The following is a 27,485-nucleotide window of genomic DNA, read 5'->3' on the forward strand; positions in this document are numbered from 1 at the left end:
GCTATGATTAGAAAATAATCTCTAGCGGATAGCTGGTCCACCATATGTGTATATTGTCTTCCCTGATCTTGCAAACTGCCAAGTCCATGATAAAGCTCACAGTTAATTGCATTCAGCACCATTAGGAAAGATAAAAAAGCACTTTCTGGTCAGTCCTGAACTCACATATGAATCCTCCTAGAGAATATTTGTACAGAATAATTTATGGGGGGCTGCTGGTATTAACATGGCTACAACCTTCCTATTTGTGGAGGAGTTTATGTTTCATTAGGCTAAGGTGACAGCTTCCATCTATGAGAGCTGTTAGCCGGATGACCTCTTCATATATACAGAAGAGTTAGTTGCCAAAAGGATCTGTACCAAGTATTGCCATGCGCATTGTTGTGTTGCTGGTTGTTTTTTTTTTTTTTTTTTTTTGTTATTTCACAGCCAACTGTAAAGATACTCTGTATTCTTGTCAAGGTAATTCTTTCTGGAATAATTACAGGGGGAGAAAAAAAGAGTTAGAAAGAATGGAAGATATCAATGGGAAAAGAACCACAGTGTTTTCCATAACTTGGAAATCACTCAGGAAGTTTCCCTTGGGATCCCAGATCTGTTTTGTTTGCCAAAGGTCATTGTGCAGTGTCTCTGGATTTTCTGATACTTTAATTTCCATGCACTTGGTAGCATTTATTGCCTGATGGACATATGATGTTTTCTGAAGGGATAATTTTCTATATTTTGGCAGTATGTAGCTGTCTATTCTGATACAGCATCATAGCTTGGTATTAGTTGACTTAATCTAGATATTTCATCATAATTGAATCATAATAATCTAATAATTCATTATGATACAATAGTCTACATGGTGTTTCTGTGAGCTTTCTTCCAATAATAAATTCTTTATGCTCTCTATTTACTTGAAAGGCTTTACAGAAAATCTTATAAATGAAAGAGTAAATAAACATATTGCTGTTCATTTCTTTTAAAAAAGTCAATAAGCAAACATGCAGAGTCATTGGCTGAAGTATATGCTTTTTGACCAGCATGAGCAAAAGTAGTCAATTTAAAGAAGGGGGCTCTTATATGTCAAGTTCAGCAACTGAGCATACATCAGTTGAGAATAGAAATCTATCTGTCTCTAATCTTTTACTGTTTTCTTCAGAGATTATTTGATATCTGGTGATGATCTTCAGAAAATGAGCAATGTATTAGTCCTACAGGGTAAGAGCAGGGAGAACACAAAGACAGTGTCTTATATAGGTAGTATAATTTATTCCTCTGACTAAATGTGTTAACCATATTCTTCAAGAAAAATAAAAAGGGTACCTCTTTAAATACCTCATAAAATTACACTGGAAAGGCAACAACTCTGGTGTTTTGTCAGTTTTTATATTTGATGTATAAAAGTTCTTATGCTATTTTTCTCAATCTATTATTTCCTTATAAATTTCACATATCTTTGGTGACCCGACTACTTCCAGATATCTGTAATAACTACAGAGCTTAACAGATCAGAAGTACAAAGATTTTTACAATAATCAACAATATCAACTTACTTAATTGGGCCATGATATGATGATTTAATGGAGCCAAGTTCTGTAGATCTTGTTCACCTCATTAAAGAGTTAGAGATTAATATTAAATCTATTTGGGGATATAAATGATAAGGAAGTGAATAAAATATACAATCTCATTCCTTTGCATACAATCCTATTCAGTAATTTGGGAGATGGAACTGGCAAGGTAGAAAGGTTGATGCTGCACCTGCTTCCTTAGTTATTGTTTCTTAATCAGATTCTCTAGAAAGGTTTCTGTATAAAGCTGAAGTGCTTTAAGGCATATTTTCTCCTTTTACAAGTTGCTATTGAGAAATCATTTGAAGAGTTGTTGTTATGACTGTTACGTTATTGTAGGCATCCTGTGAGCTTTTTGTTCTTAGTAACCTCATAGCAGTATGGTTTAGTAACACCAGATGTCTTTATTCTTCGACTGACATATAAACTGAAAAAGTGTACACTTAGCAAACATCCAGTCTTCCTTTTTTTACTTTAATTGAGGCCATAAACAGAGGTGATAATTACTACTTATCAACATTTCTGAAAAGAATATCCTCAAAATAAAACAGTATGATTGGAGTTGGCTTTGCTTCTGATTTTGCTTTGGGTTTGGTTTTTGTGTTGATGTTGTTTAAAGTTCTGCCAATGATTTTTGGTCTAATTATACTGTTTAGTCCTTCAGCATCCAGAGATGTTACTTCCAAGTGACTAGCCAGAGATAGTAACTGCTTAGCTTATTTTAAAAAGTCAGCTTATTTTTAGGTTAAAACCTTAAATATATGGGTGAATGAGTAAATTTTTATTGATCACGCCATCAGTTCTTGCCTTATATTAATTTTCTTCCATTTCCTTCAGTCACCTTCTCCTTTCCTATATTCCCTTCAGATTAAATGAAAAGATAAAATCATGTAAGTAGCATAAAAAGTGTCCCCAAAGAGCACTGCTGAAAGTGCAGGTCCATGCTTCTCATCATACTCCCTGACAGTGGTTCTTTCAATTCCTGAGAGGTTTCCCTCCACAAGGGAGGCTTCTGATCAAGAAAACTTAGGTACAGCCTTTCATGGCTTCACATGGTTTGATTTTCTCTGCTCGTCTTTATTCACTCTTACTATATTTTCTTGATAATGACACTTTATTTTTCCTCTTTTTTAAAAAAAAGAGTTCTTGCTAAATGAACCAAACTTTTAACTATTGTCTTCATAGCATCAGTGTATTACTTGCTCATGATAATTCTTTTTGTTCGTCTTCAGATTATTTAGTCTTCTTGTTCAGCTGCTGCCTGTTCCTGCTTCCCATCCCTAAGGCTTGGTCGTCTGATTAGCTACCCCTCCTTTGGGATGGTTCCATATATTGCTGAAGTGACAGATGTGCTGTGAGTGAGGGGATGTTCTTATGATTTCCTTTATTTAGGTTTTCTTCTTCTGAATCAGTTGAAGCATGGGAACTAGATGAAAAAAATTTAAGTTTCCTCATTTAAAATAGATATAGTTTCTGCAGAATGTCACTGTAATTTCCCCCATTCTATTCTCTGTTTAAATATCTTCCAGTGAAACAACTGGAATTGGTACTTTTGAATTATATCCTTAGATTCCTTCATGCTTTCTTCACATTTACATCTTTCTACTGATGATTATGAAACACTACAATTAAGTTCAAGAATCCCTTCTAAGGCTCAAACACAGTGAATGCTGTGGTGGATGCTTTTACCAGTTTTGTCTTTTGACAAGATCAGCTTAACAACTACATGATCCACATTTCATTTACCAAAGCAGGTAAATGAATCCTCCTTGGATGCTTTCAGGTGATACTTTCACATTGATTCCTCTTACAGTGTTATCTGCATCAGCCAACTGAAGCTTCATCTCTTTCTCCTGGACTTTCTCCTTCTTTCCTCTCTGTGCCTCCTCCTGTGTTTCTTTGACTGTCCCAATTCACTCCATGCACTGCTTTGTTTTTCTGGATCTTTCAGATGAGTTTTTTTGCTTGGCAGATTCACGAATGCCGATTTATTTTAGCTTTAAACTCAGAGATCCATTACCTGACATCTGCCTTGGTGTACCATGTTGATTTTCTTCATCTCTGGCATCTTTGACGTGCTGGGGTCAAAGACCCTCCTATCCTGCACACCTTAAGTGCCCACCTGGGAGTTTTAAAGGAAGTATTTTTCAGCACTGTGCAGCCATTGTCACTACAGTCATCTGTTTATTTTCTTGGACGGGGATTAGCTTGTTTTAGTGTTAGGAGGAAAGCGGATCATGACATTGACTTTTCCATTCACTTTTTATGTCTTAGGCCTGTGACAGACATCTCACACTTCTTCCTCTGCTGCATGGACTCATAACCTGTGTGTGTGTGCTGTCACTGCCCTTTTGCCCTAGAGGTCATCTTGGAGCTTATATTAATTCAGTGAGGTCACTGAGAAACTACGCTAGTCTTTGGAGTAGTCTTTGGAGGAAAACATGGCTTAACTGCTTGCTTTTTTAATCTTGTAATCTACCAAAAATTCTTGAAAAGCCATGTGAGAAAATTAATGGCTCTTATGTAGTGAACTATGAGCATACATGCCAGTTTGGGATAACAGATGTTGAAAATGTATAGAAACACACACAGATTAAAGACATTTGCATTAAACAAGTGTTTGTTTTATCGGAATCTTTAAAAAGTATTTGAATGCATTTCTCTACCTACAGAGAATTTTTCACTTTTTACGTAATAAACCACAGCAGAAATGTCTTCAGATGTTCATGGTTAGCCTTGTAGGATGCAAAGATCTGCTGTTTGCTAGGACCCATGCAGTGCAATTTACTTTCCTTCAGTTTCTGGACTGTTATTACTTGTTATCTGGTGATGCAAAGCACTGGATTTTGGATTTTATGAATCCTGGTCCTGCATACTGAGATCAGAGGGACCACATTGTCTGCTTTTTCTGTCACTGCTGTCTGTCTGTTGGAGGCTGGGTAAAGTGCTATAACCTTACTCTTAACATTTAGCCGTGCAATTGACCGCAACAGCCTGTGCAATATTCTCTGATTACCTGTGGAGTCTCTCTGTCTTTCCTCTGGAGTCAGAAAAATTGTAACACTTTGACATTCTCAAGATCCAGGAGTAGCCATGGAACCTTGTCACTCAGAGCTTCAGAAAGGAAAGCTCACACACAGAGGCACACATAAACCAGAAACATAGTAAATTGTTCAAAATGCTGATCTTGCAAAGGAAAGAGAAATGATTTTACTGATTTTCATCATGTAATCATCATGTTATCATCATCACATGATATTCATCATGTGCTTACATACGTCAGCAGTAGGTTTGGATGTATTGCTAGGCTTTGTAAAGGGAACCACTCTCTTCCTTGTGATGTGGTTGGTCACCTCCCTGCACCCAGAGATCTGGACTGGTACATGTCTGTGATGATGCCTGCAGAAAAGAAGTGCTTTAACTAGTTAGACAAATAATAATGCATTTTATTTCAATCTGGGGATGTCTAGGGCAGCTGTAAATGACCTGACAAAGGAAGCACCCTTCTCTCTTCATGATGTATGTACGGATACTATGTATTTCTTCCTTGTTCCCTGAGATTGCCCTCTTGAATTCATTCCCTTTGTATCTCACACAGCTGCGTGACTCCTTGCATGCACATGCACTCCCAGCCCTCCCCCAGACATCTGTTCTGCTTCTCAGCACCAGGTGCCAGAGTCTGAATGAGTTGGGAGGAGGGGCAAAGGCAAAATTCTACCAAAAAAAAAAAAAAAAAAGTGAAATGGCAATGATATTTTTGACAATATTTGTAATAATATTTTTTTTTTTTACTTCTTTTTTTAAAAGGAACCCAAAAGTTGTTAGCTAAAAATGCAAGTTTTATAGTTCTAATCTGGAAAAGTAGTATTACTTAATCTGGAAAATCTAGTATTAGATGTGGAGGTTGGTGGCCCTGCATGTGGCAGGGGGTTTGGAGCTTGATGATCCTTGAGGTCCCTTCCAACCCAAGACATTCTATGATTCAATAAAAAGGTCAGGACTGGGGAGGGAATGTTACTTTCTGGGAAAAGTATTTTCTGGAAAAAAAAATCCCACTGTGATCATACTAATGTAGCATCACAGAACATAGCAAAAGGTCATTCCAATTGTAAACTTGTATCTAATCTAGTATTATTTTCCCACATGGGAATACACTTAGACACAACCATAGAGACACACCATTAGAGACACAACCATCCATTCATCACAAAATTTTGGTTGGCAGAACTTCAGTGGTATACTTCTACTTGAAGAATGTCCACCAAGTGAAACATTCCTGGCATGCCCTGGGGTACCTCAGGTTTCCAGAGATCTCAGATGGTCAATTTTGCTTCAGTACAGTCCAGGGTAAATTCCAAAATGTATGCTACTGTAGAAATGCAGAAATGCTCCTGTGTTTTGCATGGGCAGAAGCAGAAAGTGTTTGGACATGGTGCATGAGAAGTACAGTCAGGCTGTACTTCCACCCAGGCATTTTGCTTCTCTTCCACTTTTCTCTGTGCAGATAGATAATGTATAATGTAAGTGGTAGGTATAAAATTATGGAATAAGTGAGATTTATTTCAGTGGCTTTGGTCCAGTTTGGAGAGTGAACAATAAGAAATGCAGTGATTCCATGCTGAGTTAAGGAAAATCAGATAAAATTAATCTATGAGAACAGAACTTTTTAGGAATGAGTATGGATTCAGACCAACTCCTTAAGAATTGGTCCAGAAGTGGCTATTCATTATACCTGTACTCAGGAAGACCTACTGATGTCTCAAGTCTATCATGGTGACTCCATACATAGAGTCAAAGAATCGATAAGGTTGGAGACGATCACTAAAATATCTATTCCAATTGCCAACCCATCCCCATTGTGCCCACTAATTACATCCCTCTAACTACATCCCTCAGTGACACATTCACATGTTTCTTGAACATCTCCAGGGATGGTGACTCCAGCACCTCCCTGGGCAACCTGTGCCACTGCCTCTCCACTTTTCTTGAGGAATTATTTTTTTTCTAATATTCAACCTGAACCTCTCCTGGCATAACTTGAGGCCATAAGAACACATGTTTCTTATGCTGTTTCTTCACACATCTGCTATTCACTTCTCAGTTCTGAGTTAACATGCTCAGCTAGACAGACTTTGCTTTTGTCAGTGCTTAGTGGCTGTAAAGATGTAGCTTAATTACTTGATGAAACTGTGAGACTTTCCCCAACATTTTCAAGGGAATTCCCAGACTAGCCAAACTTTCTCGGATTTCTCAAATCCAAAGCTAATAGACAGGATTGCTGTTAATAAGAAACAGTTAGTGAAATGAGTGGCCTGTGTATGAATTGTATGCTCTGTAATACAGGCCTGAAAAGGACAGAATTAAATGGAGAACCTCTAAACCTCTTTTACTGTGGAATTTGTCTGCCCTTGGTAATGTTGCTTCCTGCCCTTGTTGTTTGTACTCATAAATGTCCTTGCACGAATAAACTTGTAATGCATCTTGTTTATCTCTCCAAGGCCAACCCTTACAGCTTTCATTAGTATTTTAGGATATTTATTACTTTGTAAATGACTGAAAATCTGCAATTTGTCATTAGGAATTAAGAAACATCTTCCTTCTACGTAGAGCTGAAACTTGAACTGTGGCTGAGGAGGCACTGAGCCACCCCTGGGTCTGGCAGACAAAAACAAAGTGAGACAGTGCCCAGATTTACAGCAGCAAGTGGCTCTTAGTTACTCAGATGTCTTTGATAACGTGTCATCTGCTGTTGCTGGTAGGGATCAGTGTTTAGGATCAGAATTAATTTCTAGCTGGAGAGAAAATAAAAATCTCTCTCCTGCAAGAGCAAATAGAATTTTAACAGAGACAGAAAGGGAGAGAAATGGATGTAGTGCCAGGCAGATGCAAAAATGCTTTTATATACTGCATGTACACACCACAGAGGATAACAGGGGGAAAAGTGCTGTTAAGAAGACACTGTATTTCCCTTTGTTGTACTCTGTACTTTCAGCCTTGGAACAATGGAAGTTAAGAGAATTTTTAATGTTTCTGAAGGGAATTTATCATGTAATTGGTGAATGGCTGGAGGGAGTTGGTAGGGGAAGGATAATAATCAAAAGAGCCTTTTCAGCAGTCCAGCAAATCAAAGATAGGAATGTTAATTGGTTTGTATAACATATTATTGGTTCAGAGTAGCTTTGGACACTCAATTGTGCTTTTTTTTCCTTCTCTGCAGGTTGATTAAGTGAAGAGAAAAAAAAGAAAAAAAAAAACACAACGAAGCTGCTTCCAAGTTTTGAAGATACAAGGCCAGGATGAACCCGAAGGACTCGAAAGTGTCTGAAGGAGGTCTCAATGTCACACTTACCATACGCCTTCTCATGCACGGCAAGGTGAAGCATTTCCTGTGGCCGCAGCATTTGCCTGTTTGTTGAACGTGTGTGTGCCATCAGAAGCTGGCAGTGATACTAGCAGAGCTCTGCCTCGCCTCTTCTAGCTAGAGTCAAAAGTGCCATTACTGTGCCTCAAAAATCAGCCCCTTTACTTCAAGTTGTTATATGTAAGAATGCCCTGCAGCCCCATTTTGAGGACAGAACAGGTCAGGGTTCAAGATCAAGCTGGATGGGGCTCTGAGTACCCTGATCTAGCTCTGGATATCCCTGTTCACTGCAGAGCAGTTGGACCAGATGATCTTTAAAGATCCCTTCCAACTCAAAAGATTCTATGATTTTAAGTTCATTGGAAAAAGCCTTGCTTATAACAAGCCTGTTTTGAGCAGTTCTGGTGGCAAAGATGAGTTCTTCTATGGATGATTAGCCAAACTAGACAAATCTTTGCATGAGAGTGACCTGCATACAGCTCTTTGTCTTCATTTGCTGGACTTCACAGGGTTTTTTTTTTTTAAGGTATCACAACATTGATTTGAGTGAAGTAATTGTCATAGAATTACTGAATATTCCTGTTGAATTCAAATGGAATAGCTCTTTGCTATTCTCATGTAGCATCTTACTAGAGTGAACCCTCAGTATAAAAGCATTTGTCCAGATCCCCTGAGGGTTTGTTTTGGAAGGTTGACTGTAATTTCATTTCTGTCCAGCACAGCACTTAAACTCACAGATAAGTGTGAAATCTGTGCCATAGACAAAGTGCCAATTCAGTATTGTCAGACTTAACAGTCTGATAGCTGTTTATTGCACATTATCAGATCACAAAATGAGCTTTTAATTAAAAAACACATTTCACTGGTTTGTTTGTATCATTTGCATCAGCCACACCAAGCATTTTTGGTTTAAGGAATGGATGCTATATAAATCAGATGGTTTCGGCTCTTTCTTAACAAGGGATAGTGAATATATGTATATACTATTCTGCATTTCAAATTTCTATGTGTAATTCTAAAATCTAGTTTTACTCCGGGAATTTAATTTAAAAGCTAAAAATATATTTACATTTTGAAAGCATGTTTCCAACCTATTCCATGAACCCACATAAATAGGAGATTAAGGCTCCTTAAGTATTTTACTTATGGAAATGATAGGAAATATGAGTGGGGACAGTTTAAGTTTTCAAATTAAAAGCAAACAAAAAAAATAGAATTATAGTATTACAGATCAACTTACGTATTTTCTCTGAAATGGGCCAACCACTTTGGTTGATATTTTTCCCCAGAAATACTCAGCTCCAGGCAGGCATCTGATGTGTAAAATCTGCATCTTAAACAGGGATCTGTCAAACAAATTTAATAGCATTCTTTTACTGAGCCCACTGAAAACCTGTCTATGTCTGCACTCAAAATTAGTTCCTGGGGGTCAGTTGCACTGGGTTCTGGTCCCCAGGCTAGAAAGGCTTGGGAACACATCCATATTCTGGTTGGCATAACCTATTGGCTTCAGTCATACTCCTATATGCTTAAAAGTTCTTTTTATTCATCACTGCCAAACTGTTCTGCTTCTTTCAGAGTCATGCCATTAAAGCAAAAATCGAGTATCTGTCATTTTTCAGAACAATTTAGTTAAGATGTGGGCTGGAGTTTTGTTATTTTGTGGTTTGGTGGTATTGTTTTCTTTTCATAAAACAATGGATACATTAATGAAAAAGAAATTAGAGCTAATTTTCTGTGTTAAATATAGTTGATTGTGTATGCAGTCACTTTTAACAGCATTGGATGTTGTGTGTCCAATCTTCAGTGCATGTTTAGCCCCAGGGGTTTAAATTAAGCCCATAAAAGCTCTGAAATTCAAAGCCTAAGTGGGAGTATACCATGCATCCTCAGCTAACAAGGCACAATGGGTATACCATTAACTCCAGTATGCTCTAATCATGTGTCCAATTGTACCTAAAAATTGCAAAGAGCACATTAAATTAGGATTTATTTTGGTGATAAAAGACAAAACCTTATGGTTTCTGTGATATCATTTCTGTGATTTAAAAATGCTGATATTGAGGAATGAAAGATGTTTGAGTCAATCTGAATTCAATATGAGAAGGTTGCTCTGAAAGCTGTATTTGCTTCTGAAAAACAAGAAGAAACATGCTGCTTTGCTCTTCCTTAAGATTTTCTGTGGTAATGACGCTGTTGGAAATCACTGATCTCTAATTAGTATTTCTAGACAAAATAATTAACTGAGACTGAGCTTGAGCTGTAAATAACTGGTCATAACTTAAAAGAGGAGAGGGGAATTAAATGGGTGATTTTAAAAATAACAGTGGCAAACTGAATTCAAGGAAATATAATTCTAAAACCAGTGATTTTTGTATGCATTTCGTGGAAATACTCTCTCCCCACTAACTTTGATTCTGTCTCTAAATCTCTGGTACTAGTGAACTTTCACATGGTGTAAGGTCTGCATGCTTTATAACACCTGCCTTCCTTATCATGGAAAGTTCATGACTTGCACTCCAATGCTCAGTTATCTCAACTATAAACCCTGCAGAATTAGGAAATTTTCTGGTGTACTTTCCAGGTGATTTGTACGTGAGCATTATAGTCAAGTATGGACATCTTAATTATGTAGTTAAGGGAAGTTCTCTCAGGGTAGCATACCTACAGACAGAAAAATCAGAATTTGTATGAATGGACAGACCTCTATAAGGAGGTACTGAGTGAAAGAGCGTATTTAGAAACAAACAATGAAGCAGGAAAAATCAAAGAGGACTTAGATATCTAACGAAAGGAAAGCAGACAGGAGCCATCTTGACCCTGGAATAAATGTTTCTAGGGCCTAATATGAGCGGTGTCCATCTCAGCCAGAACTACAGGGAGTGTGTGCTGGTGTAAGGTGAAAGGTGTGATTTCCATCTTGTGCTGTGTTATTTCAGGAACAAAGACTGAGTGGGACAGCCTTGGAGAGAAACCAGAAGCAACAAAACATTTCTCAGGCTTTCTCACAATGTAGTAGAGGAGAGGTTTTTAAGGAATATGATACAAGAGAAGTTGCTCTTCACATCTGCGGAGAAGCAGTTGTCTTTGTTTGAAGGGAGTTGATAGAGTGAGGTTAGGAAGAACTCATTTGAATGTGTGAAGAGGAGAGCAGGCTGCCTGGACCTGCTGCAGTAGCCTTCAATAGAGATTTTTAAGGACAGTATAGACAAAAATGAATAAAGCTGCAATGGCACTGCATCCTCTGCTGCTCAAGACATTGTTGACTGAGGTACCTGAATGCAGGAACTGTGGAGACTTTTGAAGTATGTGCAGGAGCTACACGTGTAGAGTATGTTAAATAATGCAGAGACGCGTTTTCATCTCTTATTAATGAGAAAGATGTACCACATTAAGGGCTAAAAATGTTTCATATATTTCAGTAGAGAAGAATGGTGGATATGGGCTGGGGCTGTTTACATTGTGCTACTTCTGCATTTTCCATCTAATTCCTACTCTTTCTTGAAGTTAAACAAGTAATGTCAATCTATAGGGCAGAAACTTGAGTGGGTATGAATATTTTATCACCTCTGTTGGCTTTAGAAGTAGAATTTCCAGAGAGGGTTAAAATACTGGAGTGACTGTTAGACTTCTGATTCCAGCAAAAGCAAAAATGGCACCATTTACCAGGATCAGGTCAACGTTTTTGAAGGGTTTTCTGGATCACAGATTGTGAGCATGTGCATTCATGTGCAAACAGTCCCCAGCTATCAGTACCCTCTGTAAGGAAAAGCAGAGCTCAGACTCCAAAAGAAAAGCTTCACTTTTTCTTTCTTTATTATTTTTGTCAAAATTAAACTTCTTTTAACTGTCTGCATGCTATTGGTTCTTTGAGGGAACTCTCTTTCTCCCTTATCATTCCTTGCTCACCTTTTGCATATATTTTTTCTCCATTCTGTGACTTGCAAGTGCTTGATTTTCTTTCTTACCAGTAGTAATGAGACCAGAAGATTATTGAATATTGTTGCTTGCCCACAGATCTCTACTTTCTTACCTGATCTCTGCAGCACTCTTGTTCTAGTTTTGGTCAGTTCATGCCCAGAATGAAATAACCCAGAAGTAGCACTTACTTTGATAGTATTGGATAATAATTACATTATTTAGGTGGGTTTTTTTTATTATTTTTTTCTGGTTTACATTTGTACACAACCAATATTGACCAGCTGATTATGACCCTGATTCATCATTAGAACTTAATTTTAGATATAGATTGTAAAGAGGCTGTGCTGGTAAAGAAGTGTTAAATTTCAGGAAAGAATCTTCATGGAGATTTAAATGTTGGATGCATGAGCTGGAATGTAAGAATATACTCAAATGTGCCAGCATGAAAAAGGCAGCAAGATCATGAACTGACTTCGATTTCAATATCATAGTGGTGGCACAGGAGTCTCTGTTACCTCCTTTGAATACAAACCTGCAGAAAAAAAAAAGTACATAATTTCCAATGGCATTGTGCAAAGATATGTGGCTACAAAACTATAGTGGGAGCTGTGAAGCCTGCAAGAAAGAAAATTAGAAAATGTTGAGTTTGGGAAAGGTTTTAGAGAAAAGAGAAAGCTCAGAAATAAAAAAAAAAACAGACTGTATTAATGAAGTCAGATGGGTTATGAAGAATAAGGAAATAATTTATAGACAGGATAAAGAAGGAAAGATAGAACTGGGAGGAAAGTACGACTCTTGCCAGATATGAGAGGTGTAAATGGAAGAAATGAGGCAATTAAGGGGAGAAGATAATTTAGAAGATGCGTGTTCAATGAGAGGGGGAAATCTGGAAAGCATAAGCTTTGTTCAGACATTTTCAAAAATACTTGGAGAGAATAAATACATGTAATGGAGTGCCAGTATTTTGAATGATACAAGTGCATTTGGCTGGAAATAATGAGATAAAATATATTTTTGAAAACAAATCACAATAAGGGAATTAAAACAGAAATTTGTGTTATTGAGGTTTTTTTATGAGGAAGCCTCCTAAGTGGACTTCAAACATTTCTGGGGATGAGCAACACATATACTATGTAACATGTGTAACTTGATTTGATGGAAAAAAGATATGATGACTATGCAAAGCTTTTCTTTCCCTTGTAGCATTTACTTATTGATAGGTTTCTCACAGTTTCAACAGTCATGAGTTAGAAGGACATACCTGCATTCAATTATTCAGGGATGGACAAAAGCCTATGACTGCCTTGATTTTTAAATTTTTAAACTAAACTTTCAATACTTGTAGCTGTATTTTGGATTCACTGAGGAACTCTGTTTCCCAATGGTTTCAACAGGATCGCTGGGTGCTTAGTGGGACTGAAAGCACTTGCTGCAGCAGACTTGCATCTAACTTGATGTGCTAACTTTTAGACAAATTGCTAATTACTTTATGATGCTGTATGTAGGTTTTTTTGTTTTTTTTTTGTTTTTTTTTACAAGAAAAAGAAAAAAATATCTATTCACTAATGTGCTTGCTCACATTTAACAGCTGAGATACAGACAGTCATGGAGAACATTTTCACTTTTGTCTGTGTAGACAATACAGTTGTATCATCAGGGATTTATTTTAGGAGCCACTTTTGCATACCTGCTTAATTGACCTCTTAAAGACTAGTAAAGCAAGCGCAGGAATTATTGTTTTCCCCTTTTTTTTTTCTTCTGTTTTTTATTATTAAAATGCAGCATAAAACAAAGCATCCTTAAGAATCATTTTTCCAGTAATTTAATCCAGGCTATGAAATGCCAACCAAGCCAGTGTTTGTTCTGTTTCCAGTTTCCACAATCACTGTCAGGGGTATTATGAGGATTGACTGTCCCACTTAACTGCTGTTATAGTTCCTGCTTTGTTCATTGCCATTACTGCAGTACCTAGGAGCTCCAGTCATGCAACAAAACTCCATGTGAACACAGCAGAAGGTGGATCTCTTCTTAGTGTGGCTGTAGGAAAAGGTGAAGTTTTTTTTTTTTTGTTTTCACTAGACTAAAAAAAAAAAATCAACAGAAAGGACGTTGGTATTTTCCCAGAGCCCCTGGTCACAGTATGTTCCCCCAAACCATCTCCATAGTTGAATTTTCCTACTTCTGTCAAACAATCAGTCCACAGCCTTAACAGGATGAGATTGCAAAATTCATCCACACTGTTCACTGCTGGTGTTTCAGCATGGCCAGTGGAGGGACAAAGTGAAGGGACAGAACTGAGCTTTGATTTGGGGGTGTTTTGGGTAGGTAAGTTGTGAAGCTGAATGCAAACTGATTATCTGCTATGAAAAAGTAAGTGAGAGATGTTGGTTGTCACAGCTGGAAAAAAAAAAAAAAAGATGGACATATAGGAGGATCATAATACCAGCATTTCCATCAGAAACACCATTATTCAAAGCTTTCTCTCAAGCATGAGATCTGTCTCCACAAGGGCTTTGCCCGTGGTGTCTTACTAAATTAGGGCAGTTAGACAGTGACTGCTACAGCATCACCTAGGAACATGACATCTCCTGTTTCAGTGAGGTTAATCCCACATAATCTCAAAACACAAGGAAAGCTCTCAGTTTATTTGAGGCAGCCATTTGTTCCCTGAGGTAGACATGTTACATCATGTTTTCCAAAACTGACCGAGGCTTTTTTTTTTTTTTCAGTCTATAAAAAATTGTATGAACCTAATGGAACACATTCTTGGGGTCTTCCAACATAGAATCTAGAATCATCAAGGTTGGAAAACACCTCCAAGTCCAACTGTTCACCTAGCACTGATATTTCCCCTCAAAACTATGTCCCTTAGTAAAACATCCAAACATTCCATGCTGTATCTTCATGTGCTATGTAAGTTTTTACAACTGTGTTCTCAAAACAATGCAGGGAGGAAGATTGAGGTTGTTATGTCATGCCTCCTTATGGGTGATAGAAAGGCAGTTGGTGCTGGTCTACAATCTTTTTTCTGTGCAGATGTTGTTTGCTATTGACAGGATCCCTCTTTGTGTTGTGACAGATGTGTGTCCCTTCAGTGGAAGGCTGTATTTCTTCAATGCTTTCCTAACAGGCTTTTCTGTTTATAGAGACCAAGCCCATTGATTCTACCTTATCTTTGCTTGTAGAAAGCAGATAGGCATACCATTGAAGTAATGCCTGCATGAATTACAGGATTAGAATGTGGTCTGTGATTTTTATTACTTCATAAACATATTTCTTTTAAGATGCGCCGCATCTCAGGGCTCCTCTGAGGTTAGTGTTCCATTCACCCCACAACACTGATAGCAGAAGCTGCTTCAATTGAGATCTGTGTTTTTATATGGCCATGGAATACATAGCCATTTTATTTTTATTTCCTAGGCCACAGTAATTATTAGTCTAGCCTCACACTTAGAAAAATGATGGAATTTCACACATTGCGTTTCCAAACAAGAGGTTTATGTTTACACCAAATTTTGTCAGCATTTGTTAAGCCTCCTGTTTTCTTACCATGACTAATTTGTTTCCCTTGCTATTCGAAAAGCACTCAAGGTAATTGATTTGAAGATAACTTTCTCCTACAGCATGTTTTAAATCTTTCTTTAGCCATTTGTATCACCAAGAGTCCTGTGAAAGCTGTGGCTCACAGAGACTCTCTGCTGCCACCTTTTGTTTTGCCGGGGCTGCCCAGTACTCAGAAGACTATGGATGGTGCACAAATGGCAGGAATAGCTTTCTGCTCTGTTGTGGGCCCACTTCTCCCCCAGGCACCTATTAGGAGTAAAAGTCACCCCATACATGTGAATTAGATACAAGGATAATACTGTATGTTACATGTCCTGTCTATTTATTTGGTTTCTATATGCATATATTGACTACACATACATACATACATATAAATGTATGCATGTGTCTTCGTTTGTATCATCACACATATAGCTGTAGCTTTTCATAGGTATTCTGTTCATCCAGCACAGTTGCTATGGCATCTGACAGACAAGTGTTTGTGTGATGAGACCAGGGACAGGGCAGCTGGGCATTGTTGGGCAGTTCTTTCAGCTTTGGCAGTCCACCAGATTACTTCAGATCTTTTTTTCTCCCTCTGAGCTTCAGTTCCCCCAGTGACAACATTTCTATTTGTGCACTGATTTTATATGTCATTAAAATGTGGCTGTATAATAACTAGTAATTGTTATTATATAGCTTATTTTCCCACTGTGTGTGTGGATGATTATTCCATAAATCAATTTGAAATTGATCATAAATACTTAACTTTAGCTTGTATCTCTGAGCACTAGAAAATAACAAATGATGCAAGAGTGATTAATATATTCTAGTAAGCTAGCATATCCATGGTAACTCAAACACACTGTCTGATCTGCACCGAGACTGAATTTGACATCAGATGTGGGATTCCTCTTACGAAACTTTGGGTATGTTCTTCTAAGTCTAGGCTTCCTCCACTGCGAGTGGAGAAAGACAAAACCCTTGAAAGAATACTTCTTCCCTCTTGTTTGGAAATGAAATTTCCTCCATTATCTCTCACTGCTGACTGCAGAGGAACTTGTGTTCTGACACTAGAACTTTTAATGAACTAACGTAGGTGACAGGCATCTTATCTCTTATGTCTAAGCAGTCAACTTGATCATCTGGCAGATTTTAGAAACATTTTCTGGATTAAATGAGGTCTTAAAAATAACTTTGGCTAGAAATATTGACAAAGCTTGAATGTCATAAAAATGGTGTTAGATATTTTACGAAGCACTAAATATAATTTAGGGTGGCAGAAGAATCTGTATGAATCAAATACTGAGCTGTACAAAGAGTCATTAAAAGTTTGATGAAGTAGCATAAATAATGTGAAGAATGAGGCATAAAGAATTTTCTGATTTTATCTGTGACAGAATGAGTTTTCTCATCATAATTAAAAACACGATCCATCATCTTCAGTATTTATGGGAGTTTTTCTAGAAAGAGCAAAAGCTCAAAAAAGACAAAAGTAACCAGTTTAGAATAGCTTTAGAATTTATCTTCTTTGGAGTAATTTCTACAAATTCAACATTTTGGAGAGTTTAAGAATATCCATGTGAGGTTACTGTTTCCCTCTTCCCTCTTCTCTTCCTAAAATTTTCCAGCAGTCCCAACTCAAAGGGAGCTGCAGAGCAGGAAAAGGACAATGCTTGCCACAGTACTGGGGAGCTGCCGCCTTCAAAATCAACTTGAAATTCTCACTTTGATGAGGCAAAGGTTTGAAGTAATCCATAGATTTACAGTGACATTTTTGAGCATGATACGAGGAACTGGTCAGAAGTCTCATTGAAATATTTTTTCAGTGGGATTCACACCATGCATTCATTCAGATATTTGATAGCTTGTACTCTTTAGCAGTAAACAAGGGGATATTTGCTCAGATCGAGTTCCTGCCCCTACTGAAATCAACAGCAAAACACACATAGACCTCAGTGAAGTAAGTAACTTGAGAATCCTGATTTGTTGTGCTTACTTCCAATTTCTTTGTTTGAAATGCCCTTTTTTTTTTTTTTTTTTTTTTTTTTAAACTGCGGTTATAAGCACTGTATTGTTTTTCTGTTTCCAAAGCTAAAATATCTTTTCCTGTTTCCAAGGAAGATATGACTTATTTGCCATGTCACATTCATACATTTCTGAAATAACTGCATCTGTCAGTAAAACCCAAAGTGTTCGGGCAGACTGGGCCAGATTTTATAACAAGTGTATACCAGCAAGCTTTGCAGATTCAAGATAAGACCTGTAACTTCTAATGAAAATTTAGATGTAAAAAATATGAAGCACACTGAAATACCATTGCTCACCCATAGTAATCAAAGTATAATATGCTCACTCACAGCAAAAAGTCCTTCTGCTTCTTGGGAATCTGAATTACACAATAAATTATTTCTGAAGCCTGTGATTGAGAAGAATGGATAGATCTGCTGATTGCAGGAGCTGGAACTGCTAGACATGACAGGTTCCCATCAGTGAGGGTTATATGTGTCTATCTGACCCCTCTTACCCAGATATCTTTTAATCCCATTTTATAGTTAGACGGTTTGGCAGTGTTACAGTGATCGTCTGAAAAAATAGTACAGTCTTAAATATCTTGTGAAATGGGCATCCCAGATTTGACACTGCTAACAAAAACATTGCACCTCACTAGAGAGCCTACCTGGAATGCTGACATGGTGGTCTGACCCAACCCTGCACAGTCTGAAATGCAGGAAAATTCGGTCACACTCCTGCAGAGTTACATTTCTTTGCATGAAATGCTCAGATACACAGACACCTTGCTCCCAAGTCAGGGCATAGGAAGCTTTAGCAAGCATAATCTCTGAAGTGTGGAGGACTGTCTAGATCAAACCAGCAAAACTGCATGTTTGCATAGCAGATAACTCTGTAAAATTTGCAGTGGCTGCCTGGACAATTTCTGCTCTCTGGCCAGCATGTACCAGAGAGCAGAATCTCATCCTGGAAGTGAAGTAGGAAGGGAAATAAAAAAGGGAAACAGGAAATAGAAAAAGTAAAGTTTGAAAATAAGCATATAAAGTCAGACTGGGCTGAGAAACTTCAAGGCTATAGTTAGGCATTGGATATAAGTAGACAGTACTTATGTACTGGCAGGTGGACATTGGAGACCTAGAGGTGTCCAGTCTGACCTTCTGAATCAAGCAGAGCCTACTGGAACAGGTTGCTGAGGCCCTTGCCCAGGGTGGGTTTGGACACTTCTGAGCAACCAATCCAATGTCCAGATACCCTCATGGTTTAAAAATAAAATAAAATAAAATAAAATAAATTCCTTAAGTAGGAATTTAATGTTGCAGCTGGTTTGTTTCATCTTACACTTGCTGAAGTTTGACTCTAGTTTTCACACACTTTCCCTTGTTGTATACAGTAGCAAGATGACCCCAAGTCATTTGTTCCTAAGGGTGAACAAATGCACTTCTGATGTGTCCTGTGCTAGAGTGGCCTGGCACTGGGTTTGCTTCAGTATGTCCTTGTCTGTTGTGCACTTGGAGCCGTAAACAGGATGCAGTCCTCTAGGCATTGTCTCACAAGCCCAAGGAGAAGGCTAGAGAAACTTACTGTGGCCTGCTGGCTACACTGCTACTAGTACAGCCCAGAATTTGGTTGACCTTTGCTGCAGGGGCACACTGCTGATTCACATTTAGGTTGTGCATCTGGAGCATTAAGCCTTTTACTATGAAACCACTGTGTAGCAAGCTGCTGCCCGGCCTGTCCTGCTGCATGGGCTTGTTCCTTCCCAGATGTGGGACTTCACATTGACTTTGTCATACCCCTGGAAATTTCTCATTTTTTCAGCCTGCCTAGGTGACTTCAAGTAGTCTTGTCCATCAGTGCACTGATGGCTAGCCCCGGTTTGGTTTTACCTGTAGACTTGCTGAGAATACAGAGAAACCATGTGTCAAAGTTCTTCATTGAAAAAGGTCTTCTCATTGGAAAGTCTTTATGTTGTGTGAATCAGAAACACAAACAGCTTCATATTATAAGCTTATAAATAACCTAGCGGTGAGGAATAGCTCTCTCTGAAGGGCAGTGCAGTACTGCAGGGTGAAGTTAGTACCACTTCATCAAGTGTCCATCATTGGGTAGAGCAGCGGAGGACAGTTTCCTAAATCTTATTCTTGTGACTGTGTTTCAGGGTGAGTCAGACTTAAGTATATAGATGGTGAGGAGTGGGAGTATGACTGATTGACTGTGAATCACAGCATCATAGAATCATTTGAGTTGGAAGGCACCATTAAAGGTCATCTAGTCCAACTCCCCTGTAATAAACAGGGACACCTGCAGCTCCAACAAGGTGCTCTGAGCCCCATCCAACCTGACTTGTCTCCAAGGACAGGGCATCTACTACATCTCAGGGCAAACTCTGCCAGTACTTCTCTATCCTTATTGTAAAAGAACTTCTTTATATCCACTGTAAATCTCCCCTTCTTCTGTTTGAAAGCATTTCCCCTTCTATCACAACAGACTGTGCTAAAGAGTCGGTTCCCTTCCTTCTTACAACTCCGTTTAGATACGGAAAGGCCACTTTCAGGTCTCCTCAGAGCCTTCTCTTCTCCAGGCTGAAGCTTATGTTAGCACAAATTGACTATGTGAGACAGTCTTTAACTGTGGAAGTATATTCCTCAGTCTGAGTGTAGGAAAGGAGTTTGTTTTTTTTTAACTGCTCTCCCCTCCATCAGATGATTCCCAATTTGATGTCATGGCTGTGTGGCTGCTCCCAATAGTCCAAACTATTCATTTTAGAGTATTAGCTTTATTTTTGCTACCTGTTGCTTTTATGCACCAAATTTTTAACCCCTGGGATATTGCCAGAACTGCCAAATCATTCTCCTATTTTGTGTTCATGGTGACATTTCTCAGTATTTTCTGTCCCTTCATGGAAGACTGTGGGAGTCCAGCAGCAATTCCCAAAACCCTGAAAAGTGATTAGCAATTACTGTTCTCTAAGTGTCTAATGGGGAGATAAAGACAGGCCACCAGGTGTTCTAGCAATAGCACTTGGTGACATGGAAATTCAACACTATCTATTAAGTGGTGAGAAGAAGGTAAGTGCCTGCCCCTGGAGATATCAGCAATTATTTTGATGCATGCATTATATCCCATTTTCTCTGGTAATTTTTATAAATTCTACTATTGTTTTTTAACATAACACCCCCTGATATAGGCACTTAGCCACATTTTTAGTAGCAGAATTGATATGTAACCACAAGATGAGTTTCTGTTAAAGGTGTTTTTCTTGCACAATCTGTGAAGTCGCATTTTTAGCCCATCCCTTTGTACCTAACACGGCATATTTGTGCAAGCAGCAAAGAAACGGGGCTACGCTTCACATTCCAGGTTTAAAATAAATAATAGCAAAATAGCTTAGGAGCTTAGCAAATGTTCTTCTGTAGCAAATCATATCGTTCACTTACACTGTCTTCTTTTCTATTTCAGGAGGTTGGAAGCATTATTGGAAAGGTCAGGAAATTACTTTTTCTCTTTATTGCCATGTCAAAATATTGCATATCTGTACCCTTCATCAGCCCAGGCTAACTTTTTTCTCTTTCTTCAACAGAAAGGTGAGACAGTTAAGAAGATGCGGGAGGAGGTAAGATGAGCCTTGATGTCTTCACTTGCCTTCCTTGCCAGGGAAATCAGGGTATGGAACGGCACTGCCATCAAGTGGACAGCTCTCTGAGCATCACCTCCCTGTTACACGCGGCGCTGTGCAAATGTGCTGGCCTAAATTAAGCACTGTTGTTAATGTCACTTCCTTATCACTGCAGCAGTCTGGAGCCCTTCATTCCCATAGCAATGTGCCTGCTGCTGTCTTATCTCGAACAGATTAGCCAGCATGATTGTGCGCGTCCAAACCTCTGTGTCTTTCCCCAGCCTGCCAGCATTGCTCCTGTGTGCATCATGGTTGCCCAGCAGGGAGCTCTGACACCAAGCTTTAGAGTGATGCTATATAAAGTGTGAGGTAAACTCACCCTTCAGCAGAGCTGGAGCTGAATGTCACAAGCCAAAGCATTCCTCTGCTATGTCTGGGCACAGACTTGACTTTTCCTCATTTTGCAGCAGTCAGTAGTGTTTGGACGGAGTAGACCTGCACACTAGCCATTCACATCCTTTGAAAAGGTTGTAAGCACAAAGAAACTAATGGAGGCATGGCTCTGCGTAAACTTTTATCTCGCCAGTTGTTGTAGGCCTCTTTCTCTACCCCAATGCAAGCTGCAGAGAATTATACCTTGTGTCCTGCACATCAACACATTTAACCTGCACACATCCTTGAAAGTTTCCTTCTTTGAAACATTGGCTAAAAGCAGGATTCAAAAGAAGAATCCTACTGCTTGAAACTTTAGGACACAAAGTGTACAGAGGATGCTTCAAGAAAAGTTAGTTTGGTTCTGGTATCTCCACTGCACTTTGCTCTGTCACTTGAGTTGTTATTTTGTACAGTGATAGGTAGTCTCTGGCAGAAAAATCTCAGCATTCTTGAAGTGAAGAAAATTATGAGATACCTCTTTAAACATACACTACAGGGAGTTCATTTTCAGGCTGTATGAATTCAGAGCTCTTCTGTTGATGTTGAGAGATTTCAGCCACATTTTTATAAATAAGTATAATTGTTAAAATTTAAAAAGAAAAAAAAGAGGGAAAAAAAATAAGAACATTTTTGAATATACTAGGTAACCCTTAGAGTCAATTAAACACATTGTAGTCTAATTTTTAATTATGATCACAGGTAGATGTCTTTGGGTTTAAGTTGGCTGCACGCAGGGGAAACTGTCATTAGAAAGTGTTCCTGATTTCTGAGTCAAATGTCTTTTAGAGATGTGTTATAGTTCCTGATCAGTTTTTCAAGGTAAATATATTTTCCTTGAAAAGCTACTGTCACTTATAGATAATTGCAAGCAGTTTGGTTTTTCATTTTATAAAAAGGAATTGTATGCCTCTTTACTACTAACAAGGACTAAGCAGATGTGTTTCCAAGTGATGATAACTCAGTCCTTCTTTTAAATCACCAACTCCTCCAATCCTCCTTTAAAAACAAACCAGTTTTATTTTGACTTCCCTGGTAGATGTGGTAATTTGCAAGCCAGTAACAAAATACGTTGACTTGCTCTGTCATCAGAGAAATGTCATAGAAATGTGAGTCTGAAGTACGAACCCCACCAATCTGTGCCCTGCAATCATTAACTTTCTGCACAAATATTGGAGATTCCCACATAATCTATGGTTGTTCTGACCAGAAATGTACTAGAGGGCCGTGCGATGGTTGAGGCCATATCCCCGGCAGCTCTTCCCAGCTGTGCTCCTGCCTGGCTCACTGCAGAACAGTACCCCAAGGACAGACTGTAATCCCTGCAACCAAATGCTGCAGCCAGCTGAACTCACCCCAGGCTTGATCTCCTTCCTGATAGAACTGTGGTGTTTGACTGAGACAATCCCCACTTGGATTCACCTGTAAGAAGAAGTGTCTGCCACCCTTTCTTTTCTATGAATACCAAGTGGATCTATCAGCAAACACCATGACAGCTAGATTTTTCTATTAGTTAGTGGTGTGGGTATTTTGTTGCTGTGATTGGTTGTTGTCACTTGGGGAAATAAGCTATCTTACTGTTCAGCAGCAGTACACACATGAATAAAGGCTCAGGCACACAGCACATAGCTGGTTTGTGGTAACTTTGGAAGCAAAGGGTTTCAAGCTAGGACAGGGGAGATTTAGGTTGGATATAAGGAGAAAGTTTTTTACAGTCTGAGTGTTGAGGCATTGGCACAGGTTGACCAGAGAGGTGGTGGATGCCTTGTCCCTGCAGGCACTCAAGGTCAGGTTGCAGGGGACTCTGAGCACCCTGATCTGCTGGAGGCATCCCTCTTCATTGCAAGGGAGTCAGACTTGATGGCTTAAGGCTCCCTCCAGCTCAAATGGTTTTATGATTCTACAAACTCACAGTATCTCACATTTGCTGGAGGCCTGCATCCTCATGGAGGTCAGCATCTCTGCATCAGTTGATGCTCTGGTGACTTGTTAGGCTGCATTAACTCATTTCCGTGGCTGAAACCTCAGAGGAGGCACAGGGTTTATCTTACCCAAACTGGATTTGATTATTACATCCACTGATAATCCTATTAAGCATATTTACATCTGATTTAGGGGTTTTCTCTGCAGTGCTACAGTAACATATAAGGGAATAAGTATACCTGAGAGCCATGCTCCTTAGTCTCTAAGAAGCAGTTTTCCAATTCCTTCCTGCAGGCTCCTTGCTTTAAAGGAGATAACACCATCCCCATTGCGTGTCCTACCAATAGTTCTTTAAAGGATTATTTTGTGCATATTGAGTAAATTTCCATGACACACAGCTAAAAGGAACCATCCCATATTCCGAAGCAATGCCCCAACTAGACACATCAAGCACTGTATTTGAGTCCAGGCTTCAAAGTATTGATGCTCCCTGAAGAAAAGAAGCTTGTCTGAAATTCTGCAGTTCCAGTCCTCTATAAGGTTAGCTTTTCAAAAGCAAAATCTTCATAATGTAATTATTTGTACCTTTGAGTTATAGAGGTGCTATTTGCATACTGTGATGAAAGCTGGTTAAGTGTTTACTGAGACAGAACCTGGCTTCCCACAGTTAGATGAATCTTTGGAGTGTGATCAGTTTATGCTGAAATTATATATGTTGAGGCTACAATTGTAGGCGAGCAAATTAGATGCCTGAAGATATTCCTTCCCAAACTATATCCCTGTTCCTGCTTACTTTTCTCCCCAGGAAGTATAAAATTGAAAAGTATTTGTTCTTTTTGACAGAGTGGGGCTCGAATCAATATTTCTGAAGGCTCCTGTCCAGAAAGAATTGTGACCATAACAGGCCCAACAGATGCAATTTTTAAAGCTTTTTCTATGATTGCACTAAAATTTGAAGAGGTAAGCAAATAAATAAATAAATAAAAATTCTCTCTTGAAGTTGAAATACAGATACAAATGTTTGAATTTTCTCATGTTTGCTTTAAAGTTAAATATGATTTGTTTAATGTTCTATTTAATAGCAATGAAAGTGGTTGTATTTTTATAAAGGCTTTTGGCGGTAACACCGAAGAAAAATAATGGGTCAATTTACAAGCTGTTTGATCATTTCTTTCGCTTTTTGGAGGCTTCAGGGAAAAGCAATTGCTTCTAGTAATGTGCACTAATGATAAGAAAAATGTCTTAGAAAATGTCTGGTCCCATCGTGAGTATGATTTGCAAAAAATAATTGCCGAACTTTTAGCTCTGTTTTTATATGATTCCATTTGGTATTGATGTAAATTTTACATACATCAAAATGAGTATATAATTCATTCAACTAGAAAATTTTTATTTTAAAGACCTACGTAATTACTAATTACCATATTTAAGGATTGGCTTTTAAAATTAATTATAATGAAGGCAGTAATAGTAAGTGAGGCAAGGGAGTGCTCAATTTACCGTAGAATTACCATTCCATGCAGATATGTACCTAAAGTGCTCGGAATCTCCTCAAGTTTCATGGACCAGCTGCAGTTAGATTTGGTCACTGCCTTAATGGAAAACTTAAAAAAAAAAAAAAAAAGGGAAAAAAAAAAGGCAGCAGGCTGCCAAACATGAACCCTGTTCACACAGGAGAGGACTTGACTCCCTCTGCTTTTGAAAATCACTCATCCAGCTGTCTCTCCTGTACTCTGTGGGAAGCAGAAGCTCCTGCAGAAGGCAGTTCACCTTCTCCTGAAGGAACTGCCTGCAGAGAGGTGATGATGGGGAATGCCAGTGTGTAGCTTTGTTTACCTTTGGTGATTATTCAAATTTAGAGCAACAGGATCAGAAGAGAGTTTGTGGGTCATTAGGTGCAACTGTCTGCTAGCATAAGAAGTATGTCTTGCAATCTCCTTCATGGCATGATCAAAAACTACTGTATATTTTTCTAGTTCCTGATATTGGATTCTCAACCTCAGTTCTGATACCTGGACACCTTCTCTCTCCCCGTGGAAATTTATTCACAAGTTGTTTTTATGGCTTTGTTCATGCACCAGCAGTGGCTGTTAATTCTTGCCTTTCCAGGCCTGAGGTTTCCTCTCAGACATATTTTTATGAAACAACTTTATCCCCACACACTTTTGCTTTTTCCAGAATAGATGAGCCAAGCTCAGTCTTTCATTAAGTGCACTCTCCAAACCCTCAATACTCCCTTTGTACCTTTGCAGTCTATGCTAAATGCCTGTTAATTGTGGACAGGTTGCAAATGAAGTTCTGCAGGGGTTTAATTAATGGTATTAAATGTCCCCTGGGCTGGCCACCATGCTAACACAATCCCATCCCTCCTGGCAATGCCTCACCCCCACCTAGGGTAACATTTTGTTATATAACTGCACTGGGGCTGTGACATACCCAGCTCATCCTCAGGTATGTTCATTGGGAACTTCCTAAATCTCAGCAGACAATCTTGTTAGTCCCCAGGCAAATGACTCTTCTCTTTAATACTGGAAATGTTAATCCCGTTCATCCTCTTCCACTCTTTCATGATCTTTCAGATCTTCCTATGTAATTTTACAGTTGTTCAGTGTGCTAATAAGGTACCTTGGATTTATGGCACAGCACATTTTTTTGTTTATTTTCTTTACCAGTTTTTAATGAGATATTGCTGATTTTGAGGTTGAATCTTGCAGAACTGCACAAGCAATTCTCTGTAGTCCCATTGTAAAGCCATCTGTTGTCATCTTTTGTGTTTGCCCGGGTGTGGTCCTCAGATAGTAGCTGTGGCTCAGTTGTGTGAGATGTGGTCCAGACACAAAGTCAGGGTTGGAACTAGATGACCTATAAGGTCCCTTCCAACCTAAACTGTTTCAGTGATGAACTGCTGCTGTCAGAGTTTCTTTCAAGCAGTTGTGTTAAAATACAGCTAGGCCTGCCTACATTGAAAATATAAACTCTGCAAGTTAAAATATGTGTATTTAAGTGGCATTTTATGCAACAACTAAAAGGGAGAATGAACTTTTTATTTTTGTATTCATTGTGTATGTTCACACATTGTGCCCCCAGAGTTTGTGCTCTGTGCAGCCCACTAAGCAGCAGGTGTCAAGAGCTCTTACGATGATGTTGGTCCCAAGTCTCAATGTAGGCTATGTTTAAACAATCACATGACAAATTGACTATTTCCATCCCTGCCTGTGGACGAATAATGTACAATACTCCGTTTTACACATAAATATTTGTTCAGCCCTTTTATGGTTGGAGAAAGCTCTTGTAACAGCTCTGAACATGAATCACTTCCTTATCAATGTGACTGATACCCATCAGGGATTCTAGATGAGGAAGACAGGCAAAAAACCATGCAAGGTCCAACTCTTATATCTTTCAAAGGCCTGAGGAGATGGATGCAGTGCACAGAAAGAGGCTAAAGAAACAAATATTCCAGTTCAAAATAAAACTGTCCTGCAGGAATTTTTCCAGCCAGCACTACTTTCGGACATGCAGTTCTGGAGGGGATCTTTTTGCTCACTCATCTTTTCTGTGTTTTTAAGCTGATCTGATGCCTCTATAAGTATGTCACTGAAATTCCATGTTTAGGTTTGACTACTTCTGAACAGTGAGGAGAAAATAGAGTAGAGCAGTCTTAAATGAACAACTGTTTTGATGTGCTTTTAAGTGCACTGAGTGCAGTGAATGCTTCGAGGCCAGTTCAGTTATGATGTAGAAGTGGGAGACATTATCAGATCATGTTGGGTGGCTTTGAAGTGAGTTATTTACCTGCGTCTGGATGATTATGTGCCACTACCTGACACTAACATGATCTAGTGAAGTGATATCTTCCAGCTGAAAAATCGGTATGACTTGCACTTTATTTCAGATACATGTGTGTTGCAGAGCTCTGCTATCCTTCTCGCTTTATTTTGGATTGCAGTCTCTCACTGACACTGGTACTAAACAAAATGTGAGTTAAGGGCAGAGGACTGACTTGATCGCTGTCTTATGGTGTGCAGCCATGCCTCATTGTGCTCAGGATTTTTTCATCTCTTTGAAGCTTAGCAAGGTCATACTGAGCCATTTCTTAGACAGCAGAACGTTACCA

At 38.8% G+C, this 27,485-nt stretch overlaps 1 protein-coding gene across 19 annotated transcripts in view; it reads left to right on the top strand.

The window, feature by feature from the left end:
- Window positions 1-27,485, top strand: part of LOC116226304 (poly(rC)-binding protein 3-like) — a 479,048-nt gene that overhangs the window by 414,959 nt on the left and 36,604 nt on the right. For all 19 annotated transcript variants that reach the window (XM_090137228.1, XM_090137232.1, XM_090137240.1 and 16 more), the window contains 4 exons: window positions 7,777-7,933; window positions 20,857-20,880; window positions 20,978-21,010; window positions 24,212-24,328. In XM_090137228.1, the coding sequence (XP_089993354.1) occupies window positions 7,856-7,933; window positions 20,857-20,880; window positions 20,978-21,010; window positions 24,212-24,328 (252 nt within the window). In that variant the 5' untranslated portion in view covers window positions 7,777-7,855. The remainder of the gene's footprint in view (window positions 1-7,776; window positions 7,934-20,856; window positions 20,881-20,977; window positions 21,011-24,211; window positions 24,329-27,485) is intronic.

The sequence above is a fragment of the Phasianus colchicus genome, chromosome 3, assembly GCF_987193195.1.
Source record: "Phasianus colchicus chromosome 3, bPhaCol1.hap1.1, whole genome shotgun sequence".
NCBI lineage: Eukaryota > Metazoa > Chordata > Aves > Galliformes > Phasianidae > Phasianus > Phasianus colchicus.